This window comes from Bubalus kerabau, chromosome 4 (assembly GCF_029407905.1).
Source record: "Bubalus kerabau isolate K-KA32 ecotype Philippines breed swamp buffalo chromosome 4, PCC_UOA_SB_1v2, whole genome shotgun sequence".
NCBI classification, from domain to species: domain Eukaryota; kingdom Metazoa; phylum Chordata; class Mammalia; order Artiodactyla; family Bovidae; genus Bubalus; species Bubalus kerabau.
In genome coordinates, this window is record NC_073627.1 from 27,469,511 (window position 1) to 27,480,159 (window position 10,649).

General features: G+C 41.2%; 1 protein-coding gene across 2 annotated transcripts in view; it reads left to right on the forward strand.

Annotated features, from left to right (window-relative positions):
- The window catches only part of KAT7 (lysine acetyltransferase 7), a 34,289-nt gene extending 24,101 nt beyond the window's left edge, over window positions 1-10,188 (forward strand). For both annotated transcript variants that reach the window (XM_055576169.1, XM_055576168.1), the window contains 6 exons: window positions 3,153-3,242; window positions 3,457-3,597; window positions 4,617-4,710; window positions 6,893-7,039; window positions 7,632-7,738; window positions 8,519-10,188. In XM_055576169.1, coding sequence (XP_055432144.1) covers window positions 3,153-3,242; window positions 3,457-3,597; window positions 4,617-4,710; window positions 6,893-7,039; window positions 7,632-7,738; window positions 8,519-8,620 — 681 coding nt within the window. In that variant the 3' untranslated portion in view covers window positions 8,621-10,188. The remainder of the gene's footprint in view (window positions 1-3,152; window positions 3,243-3,456; window positions 3,598-4,616; window positions 4,711-6,892; window positions 7,040-7,631; window positions 7,739-8,518) is intronic.
- The last annotated feature ends 461 nt before the right edge of the window (window positions 10,189-10,649 follow it).

Below are 10,649 nucleotides of genomic sequence, written 5' to 3' on the forward strand. Positions count from 1 at the left end.
GGTCCTTTTTGGTTTACTTATTGATTTCCTGAGATGTTGATGCTCACTCTTGCCATCTCCTGTTTGACTGCTTCCAATTTACCTTGATACATGGACCTAACATTCCAGGTTCCTATGCAGTACTGTTCTTTGTAGCGTCGGACTTCACTTTCACCACTAGACACATCCACAACTGGGTGGTGTTTCCACTTTGGCTCAGCCTCTTCATTCCTTCTGGAGCTATTTTGTTGCTCTTCTCCAGTAGCATATTAGACACCTACCGGCCTGGGGATTCCAGATTTTGACATCTATCTAAATACCTCTCAGTGGTCCACAGAAATGGAATGAAGGCACAGGAAATTGAAAGCCACACATCAGAGTCGGAGTATACAGCCTTTGGCAAGGCTGGTGCTGGGTGGCTCTGAAACACATGCTGTCATTTTCATCTCCCTGTCTTTTTCTTGCTGCCTGCTCTTCTCTGTTCCTGGGGTATGAATTACCTCTGCCCACAGTTTTTCTGACTCAAAGTGGATAAAAACAGATGGACTTCACTAGACAGAACTGGGACAGTGTGATTCACCTTTGTATCTCTAGCAACTAGCCTTGACAATAAATGCCCCATAAATGTGTGTTGAAGGAACTCTTGCTTAAGAAAGACAAATTATGAAATTAACAGAATAGGTCCTTGGGTCAGCCTTTCCCGTGAGTTGTTTAGTGTTTGCTGGTTTCTGAACAGCCTTCTTGTTAAAATAGGAATAAACAATTGAATCATTTTATTTTTTTACAAATGTATTCCTTACTTATTTCATAGTTTTAAACCATTTTTCTTCTCCTAATTGTGGAATGAAAAGTCTTGTTTTGAATTTGTGCCGTGGAACAGGGGTGGAGATTGGTCTGTAAGATGAGGAAACCTGTTTTTTCTTATTTCCATAGTCACAAGTGATTGTGGCTGTATCTATAGTCCAGCATTCCTATAGTTTCTGTCATAGTATTCGTCCCAGTTTGGTGCTAAAACTGCTTTTTTGTGTTCCCGGCTCTGGAGTACACTCTGGCCCAGAACCACCATTGCCAGTTAAGACTGCCGTCTAAAGACTGCCCTTTAGACGGCAGCACAGTAGGCTCCCACTAGACTGGGTGGGGAAGAATGCTGGGAGTAGGGGCAGGTGGGTGATAAGTGAGGACTGGGTTTCATGATTGTAGACCATGAAGATAAGCTAATTCAGAGTTTGCTATGTGAACGACTGGTATTTTTATTGATGTGAACTGCTTACTGTTTCTTTTTTCTTTCTGTTTCTGTTTACTTAGTGGTACTAACTAACGAAGTAGCCAAAAGGCAAGAAATAGTAGGGAGAGAAAACAAAGGGCCTATATATAGTCTGAGGATCAAGTAAACAGTCTGAATATTTGATAATATCTACTGTATTATATGTTATAAAAATCAAATTTCACGAAATAGAAAACCTATTTTAATTCATACCTCTGAAGATTCTTGTTGCTTTAGGCATAATCACAGAAATGGGCTTTCTTTGCCTATTTGGCCAACAGTTTGGCTTCTGTTTCTGAACAGATAATTGTTGTTAGTTTGTTTACTGTTGGGAAGAGCCAACATGAGTAAAGGGGTGGAGACAGGAACAAATCACAGGTGGAGCTCTCATTACTGAATGGATATGTGGACTTATATGTGACAAATTGGGGCATGCTTTTTTTTTAATTACTATTTTATTTTTGACTCTGCTGGGTCTTCATTGTGGTGGTTTCTCATTGCGGAGCAGGGCTCTAGGCACATAGGCTTTAGTAGTTGTGGTGCCTGCGCTCTATCTAGAGTGCTGGCTCAGTAGTTTTGGCATGTGGGCTTAGTTGCCACGCAGCATGTGGGTCTCCTGCATTGGCAGGTGGATTGTTAACCCCTGGACCACCATGGATGCTCTTATGACTCTTTATTGACTAAAAGAGTCAGAATATAATTTCATAAAAAATATTCATATATATGCTTTTTTTGTTGTTTAGTCACTCTGTCGTGTCCGACCCTGTGACTTCCTGGACTGAAGCACACCAGGCTTCCCTGACCATCACACTTTCCCAGAGTTTGCTCAAACTCATGTCCATTGAGTTGGTGATGCCATTCAACCATCAACCATCTCATCCTCTGTTGTCCTCTTCTCCTGCCCTCACTCTTTCCCAGCATCTTTTCCAGTGAGTCGGCTCTTTGCATCAGGTGGCCAGAGTATTGGAGCTTCAGCACCAGTCCTTCCAACGAATATTCAGGATTGATTTCCTTTAGCATTGATTGGTTTGATCTCCTTGCTGTCCAAGGGACTCTGAAGAGTCCTCTCCAGCACCCCAGTTTGAAACCATCAGTTCTTCAGCATGCAGCCTTCTTTATGGTCCAACTCCCACAACTGTACATGACTATTGGAAAAGACATATGCTTTTTAATGATATTTTTTGAAGTATTTACATAAAACCTTTCAAAAAGTCACCTATTTACAGTAGTGGCTTCCCTGCATTAAATCTGTGAGCACTTGAAGGTGAGGAAAGGGGTACCTTGTGCCCTCTTGTGGCCAAGTTGTTGTCTCCCCACCCCCCACCCCAGCCCTGTCTTCCTGTTGCTCAACCAGGCTTCCTTGCCTATTTTTCTAAAGCCACAGAAGGACATGTCCTATTTCAGTATAGTACAACAAAGGGAACATTTGGAGAGAGGGCATGGTTTTTATCACTGGGTCTGTTTTGTAATCTGAAAAGAAGACCATAATGGTTTAGGTGGTAATGAGAAGTTACTGGTAAAGGTGAGAGTACCTTTACTTAGCAACTCTTAAGCTGCTGGAAATAAGCTGCTTAAGAATTTCCTGTTGGCACAAGCCATTTTATAATAAGCCTGGGGTATTTTTTATTTATCTTACTCTTACATAGTAGAAGATTTAATCTCCTAGGTTGGAGCAGTGCCAGAAAATAATCCAGAAAACTTGTTCCAAACTGCTATAAAAATCCATAAATATATTGCAGTGAATTTAGAAGTCTTTGTTTCACTAAAAAAAAAAAATCCATTTTGCTGTCAGTTTGTCAAACTGTCCATCTCAGCTAACCCAGTTCAACCTGTAGTTCCTTTTCCCTTTTGAGCAGCAAGTCTTACTGGGAAGGATTGTTTCCCTGATGTGAATTCCATTCTCTTACAGGCTAAGTGTGTGTGGAAACACCCACCTGGTGATGAGATATATCGCAAAGGTTCAATCTCTGTATTTGAAGTGGATGGCAAGAAAAACAAGGTAAAAAGGGTGACATCAGAAGAAGGGATGGAAATGTACTTTCACTAGTTTCAGAAATTTATCTCCAGCTTGTAAAGAAGATTGAACTTTTCTGTTGGCCAAAATACAGTTTCTGCTTCATTAACAATAATGGTGTGATCTTTAATTTTAGGCCTTTATCTGATAAGTATAAGAATCACTTGCCGACACATAAATGCTGTTTCTTTACTTCCAGATCTACTGCCAAAACCTGTGCCTGTTGGCCAAGCTTTTTCTGGACCACAAGACATTATATTATGATGTGGAACCCTTCCTGTTCTATGTTATGACAGAAGCAGACAGCACTGGTTGTCACCTGATTGGATATTTTTCCAAGGTCAGTGGGATCTGGAGATTAAGAAGCTGATGACCAGAGCAGGGTAGTTGATGTTGGCATATAAAGCCTCAAATCACTGACAGAAAGAGGCGGTTCCCTGGGCATTGATGATTGCCCTTCTCTTAAAGGGTGGCAGGGGGTGGGGTGGACATCCACGTATCAAAGATTATTTAATGAAAATGTGCAGTCTTTATGAAAAGCTTTTGGTTTATTCATTTCTGGACTTGTGGGTTGAAGCTGCCCATTAGTTGCTGGCCAGTACCCGGCCTACTAACCCACAAGCCCACATCTTGCCATGCAAGCCAGCCAACTCTCCTGGCTTTGCTCTCCTCTGTATTATTAGCTTAAAACCAGGAAATATGTTCCTTTTGCCTGGTTTTCTAGCTGGGCTCCTTCAGTGATAACACCACTACACCTTTAAAGATTCAAGGCCAGATTTTGCTTATAACTTTTCGATATAGCAACTTTATTGAAATACAATTTTCACATACCATACAATTCACTCATTTACAGTGTACGATGCCGTGGGTTTTAGTATAGTCACAGAGTTGTGCAGCCACCATGCAGTCACCACTATCAGTTTTTGTTACTCCCAGTTTGAAACACTGTACCCATAAGTAGTCACTCCTCATTTCCACTCATTCTGTTCCCAGGCCCACTGGCTCTATTTAAGCTTGCATATTCTGGACATTTCACATAAATGGAATCATACAATATGTGATTTAAAGAGTGCTACTCTAGATTGGATTCAGTGTTCTAAACCTTCTTGCCTTGCTCTTTGCCTCTAAAAAAGAATCTTAGAGTCAGTGCCCTTAAGGTGAGACTGGAGGTCTCAGCTAGGGAAACCCTGGGATCATCAGCATAAAGGGTGTGGATATACCAGCTATGAGGCCTGACAGCCACTCCCCAGGACTAGTTAGCATATATTTTGCAAGCAGCCTTGCTTGTATCTGGGACTGCTGAGACACCTTTGGTCCCATATTCTCCTAATCTTCTCATCTGTTTGCTCTTGATTTTAGGAAAAGAATTCATTCCTCAACTACAATGTATCCTGTATCCTTACCATGCCTCAGTACATGAGACAGGGCTATGGCAAGATGCTCATTGATTTCAGTAAGTAAAATAGCCAAGTCCTAAGTTGCACAAGCAGGGACTGTGCACATTCATCCATAAAGCTTCAACCATAAAGCTTCAAATTTGTTTATGGGTGTTAAGTTCAGTTTTGTAAGTTGTTCTCTAAAGGCATTCGTGTACCTGATAGAGGCTTTGGGTCTTATTAATCATGAATGCTGTATTTGGGTATTTGCCTACTCGGTAAAATTTATTTGTAACCCTAAAATCAAAGAACATGCACATGGCAGCGAAAAAAAAGTCACCACATGTTTCCAGATGAGGTCAAACAGATACTTATTTGGGCTTTGTTTAAGCTGGTGTCCTTTAGAGCCATGTTGTTCATATTTTTATGCTTTTTGTTGCTATTTTTATCTTTTATTATTATTTTTTTGGCCATGTCACATAACTTGTGGGCTCTTAATTCCTCTGACAAGGGATCAAACCCAGGCCCTCAGCAGTGAAAGGGTGGAGTCCCAGCCACTGGAATTCCCTGTTGGTTTTCAGTGGCCCCTGAGCACAGTGCTGAAGTACTGTCTCATAAGGCTGCGATGTGCCTTCCAGAGAAAATGTGTTTTATAGACAGGTTTTTATTTAGGCATTCGTGATTGTGCTGTTGGCTTTTAGTTCAGTGTTAAGTCAACAGTATGTATTAAATAGGTGTCTTTAAATAAAAACACATAAAACAAAGTTGGTTATATATTGATTGGTTGATGAAAATGTGATGAGGGGCCCACAGGAACCTAACCCTGTATTTACCCCAAGAGCAATGGTTCAATATAGCTTATTCAGTGTTTGCTGTGACTTTATAGAATATAATTACTGTAAATAATGAGATTCAGCTGTATTTTATTCCATGTTCACTGTAACATGATGTATTTTGGTCAAATTAGAATTCCTAGAATCAGCTTTTTGATCCTTTTTTTTTTTTAAAGGCCACCTGGTTAGAGATAAATCAGGAAATGGCCTAAACCACTAATGGAGTTGAGGGGATTGTGTATCTTTGAATAGGTAACAACTATTTTATGAACTTTTTGGAAATTTTCAAACATACACTAAAGTAGCATAATAGTATAATAAACCCTCCTGTAATGATTACCATTTTATGGCTAGTCTTGTTTTACCTGTAGTCCCACCCTCAGTTATCTTGGTATCTCTAAAAGTATAAGGTCTGTTATACCTAAAAAAGCCCTACAAAACAAAAAATTCCTTAATGTCATAAAATATACTATTCAATTTTCATTATTTTGTGATTTGGTCTTTAAAAAAAAAAGTTGTTTTTACTCAAATACAGATAGAACTGTGTAGCTTATAAATCAATTTTTAGTTTAGAGGTTCCCCGCCCCATCTCTTTTTTTTCTTTGTTATTTATTTAAGTTGGTTAAATAAATAGTAGTTTTAGTTTCCTGAAGTATGAGTTTGCTGACTGCATCCCCCTGGTGTTGAAAGTTAGATGTTTAGCTGTTAAAACTGGAGACTTTGTGAAATTCAGATCATGTCTATTCCCATCTGCTGCCCACTACCAATATTTCATAGGCAGTACTGAGATAATCCATTCTTTTTTTCTTTTAAGAGTTTTTAGGGTTATATAAAAAAAAATTTTTTTTTTTAAAATTATTTTATTTTTGGCTGCATTGGGTCTTTGTTGCTTTGCCTGGGCTTTCCTAGCTTCAGTGAGCCGGGGCTACTCTTTGGTGCGGTGTTCAGACTTCACATTCCAGTGGCTTCTCTTATTACGAAGCACAGGCTCTAGGCACTCAGGCTCAGTAGTCTCGGGTCTTGGGCTCTAGGGTGCAGGCTCCTCAGTTGTGGTGCACAGGCTTAGTTGCTCTGAAGCATGTAGAATCTTCCTGGACCTGGGATTGAACCCGTGTCCCCTGCATTGGCAGGAGGATTCTTGTCCACAGCACTACCAGGCAAGTTCTGAGATAATAAGTTTCTAGTGCAGGCTTCCACTAGAAGGCTTTTATATTAAATGTCTATTATAAGTAAATGTGAAAACACATTAGTCCCCTTTTGTTTGTACAAAGGCAGTCAACTATACTACAGCTAATACATAGCATTGCATTAAATGACTGAACCCTGATGGATATTGCCAAGCAGACTCTACTCCTTAAGTCTTTATCCATTTTGGTATGCTGTTCTTATTAGGATGAAATACAGTGTCTGCATTGTTCTCTGGCAGGTTATTTGCTTTCCAAAGTGGAAGAAAAAGTTGGCTCCCCAGAACGTCCACTCTCAGATCTGGGGCTCATAAGCTATCGCAGTTACTGGAAAGAAGTGCTTCTTCGTTACCTGCATAATTTCCAAGGCAAAGAGATTTCTATCAAAGGTTGGTTTTTTGCTCTTAGAGAATGTTACCTAAGATGTTTGCTCCTCTGAATATTCTGACTTTTCTGTTTGGCCCTGTTCATGTTTTGTAATCAGCGAAGATAATGCCACATTCTGTGTTTCATCTGAATATGAGAGGGGAAGGCTCACTAATGTGGACCACTCACTAAGGTGCCTAAGGATTCCAAAGCATTTGGCCCTAGGGACTGGTTATATGATTTGGTTTCTCAAATTTTAGGTTGCTGACACTTTATTTCACAAAATTCTCAACAAAAGCAAGAAAGAAGAAAAACTTCAAGTCATTTGGCGCACACAGGAACTTCTAACATCCCAGAATATTTATGCGAGAGTGAAATAATTTAGTTTGTTCTTTGACTTCAATTTCTATAGGAGCCAAAGTGGTTTCCTGCTGTACTGTCCCTCTTTTGTAGTTATTTTAAGTGGTCAAATGAATATAAACTTCTGGGCAGCTTGGGTCAAGTAGCAAAGATTCCAAACATTTGGAGTCTGTGTAGATTTCCTTCAAAGGAAAGGGGTCCTTGGTAGGGGGGTGGGGAGGTCTACATTTTGAGCAAGTAGCTCTTCTGTTTCAGAAATTAGCCAGGAGACAGCTGTGAATCCTGTGGACATTGTCAGCACTCTGCAAGCCCTTCAGATGCTCAAATATTGGAAAGGAAAACACCTAGTTTTGAAAAGACAGGTAAAGTTTCTGCTAGCCTTTTTGCTCATTGCTTTATGTCTCTTGAGGCCTAGCAAAGTGGAGCCTTCACACCTTACAGCGTAACCTTCCCTTTTTAAAGAGTCTGACTCCATGCAGCTTTTCCTTGGTCTCATTGTTAGGCTTGTCTCTGACTGTACCCTTATCCGAAGCTTCTGGTAAGCTCCTGTCTCACACTTGGATGACACAAGCATCAAGAGCTCCAGTTAAGCAGCTTTATGTTGCACTGCTGTACTTCTGTCCTTGGATGATTTTTTTACATCAGAGAAGAGTGCCCATCTGTGGAGCAGAATCTCCATAACCTTCAGGGCCTGCAGAAGTGGTTTTAAATTCCTTTAAAAAATGCCATCTCAACTGATGTCAATTTAAAAAATTTTTTCAGTTGACTTACAACATTTACTCTGGAGGGGCCATGGCCACCCACTCTAGTGTTCTTGTCTGGAGAATCCCATGAACAGGGAAGCCTGGCAGGGTTGCACAAAGCCAGGCACGACTGAAGTGACTTAGCACGTGTGCACAACATTTAATAAGGGAAGATGGGTAATGATTTTCAGGTCTTGCTGAGGGCATAATAGGAAGAAATGGATTAGGTAGGAGAACATTAGGTAAATTAAAAGAACTTTTTTTATACCTGTTTCACACCTTAGTATATTATAAAACCTTTGGTGATTTCTTCTTTGCTAACAATCATTTTGGAATCCACATATAAAGATATTTTAGTTGAATGCATATAATAATTTTTTTCCCATTGTTTTCTCTCAGGATCTCATTGATGAGTGGATAGCCAAAGAGGCCAAAAGATCCAACTCCAATAAAACCATGGATCCAAGCTGTTTAAAATGGACCCCTCCCAAGGGCACTTAAAGTGACCTGTTACTCCGAGCCAGCGAACCCCAGCAGTAGGAATCCGTACCCTAGGGATCTGTCTGTCATTTCTGTTGCTCTTGTGATTGGCAAGTACAGTATCCTTTGGGAAGGCCATCCCCCTCAGGACTGTCCTGGCTCCGACCTTCGTGTACACTGCAGACGCTGGTTCTGAGGAACTGTTGCTTCGGCCTCAGTGAGGTTGCCTGGATGGGATCTCCATTAGACTTGAGTGCAGATCCCTTGTAGCACTGACGCAAGGTGTTCTGTTTTGGTACTGTACCTGTCCAGTCACTGGTTCTCTCCTCTGGCCCCATGAGGTTGTGTCGTGTCTTCTCAACTTTGTAATAGTGCTTCTTGCCACCTGGTCACCAGACCACCAAGTACGGTTACTGCCACCAGGACCTTTCCAGTTATTCCTTACATGTGTTTTTGGAGGGGCAGGGAAGAGGTGACACTTCTGAGTGTGTGTTGGGAGGGGTCCCTTCCCTTTGGATTTCATCTCACTTTAAGTTATTTCCTCCATTTTTACTGAAAGACCTGTTTTTAATCAGTATCAGGCTGACCAGAGCCAAATACTTCTGAAGACTCTCGCAGGGATTAGTTTTGGTTACAGCATATGCTCTAAATGAGATGGAGAAAAGAATTGAGAGGTGGTGATTCTCTATTTGGATTTGAGTTCACCTGTGGACAGTGGGCAACATCTTGGTGAAAGGGAATGAAATACTACTTTTTGCCTCACGAGAAAGAGCCCAGTAGTAAATGTTTTCTTCTCTTTACTCCCTGCCTCTTTTTACTTTTGCAGGTGCCAAAATAATTTCCAGTTCTCCCTTTCATGTTGCATGATAACCGGTTAATTATATTGCAGAAACCTTTCACCAGTACCGGTCTGATATTGCACACCTAAGTTGCACATAAGTTGCATTGCTTTTGTCTGAACATCCTTGGAGAAGTGATTGAAAATGACTTCCGTATCTCAGCCCATGACTCAGCAAGGCAGAATGGCCACCCCTGCCAAGGTTTGCTTTTCTTTTCAACAGTGCCTCACCCTCCCTCTAAGGACTAAAGTGCTTATGCCCTTCCAAGAACTCCATTTCCTTTTTGGGATTTACCACCATCCCCCCATTCTCTGGTCTCCTCTATTTTTGGTGTCGTTTAAGTGAAGGAAGAGATGCTCCCTCTAATTTCTCTCTAGCCCATTATAACCTGCTATCTTGGGGCAGCTTTTGATGTATGACATGTCACCCTTCCCAACTTGGTCTCCTGCAACACCGCTGTCTTCATGTGGAGCCCTCACCACAATCCCAACTCTGGTCATTTGTGCCTTTCTCTTGTCATCTTTGTACACTACTTATATTCACTGTGGGTTGGGGGGAGCTAACTTTAAGCATGTTCAGTGGCAGCTCCCTGCCAGTTTCAGTGTCACTGTTAAAATTTACGCAAAAGCAATTTCACTGGGGGTTTTCTTAAGGGGTAAAAGGCCTTTTCCAGAAGCTAACCCTTCCCCAAATGTGGTAGAATGTGCTGTTCTGTATCTACTCTTCAATAAAGCATGTTCTCTGCTGAAATTTGTTGTCACCCAGGAACTCTCATTTGAGTGTGAAATGGTGCCGCTGGCCTACCGCTAATAAGAAATGCACTTGGGGTTTATTTTCTAAGCGGTAAACTGACTGTTTAGGGACATGATTTGTGGGTGGGGGAAGTTGTTTTTTCCTCTAATGCAGGCTATCTGGAGGGAGTGCTTAACTCGGAGCTTGTCTAGTTGCTGGAGTAAATTCTGTGTGCCACACTCTGGTTCCAGCTAACAGGTATGCATAGCTGTGAGTAGTTTCTGTTATCCATTTGAAGACCCAGCAGGAGGTAAGGCTAGGTGGGATAGCTGTGGGAAGTGGGAACAGACGTGTCCTCTTTTATCTCCAGGCTTACTTGCCAGTAGTGAGCAATGCCATCTCTAATAATCATTGTCTCCCTCAGGTTGAGGTGATTTCTGAAAGTAGCTGCACTTTCCTGTAGTGTTTACCTAGTGTGA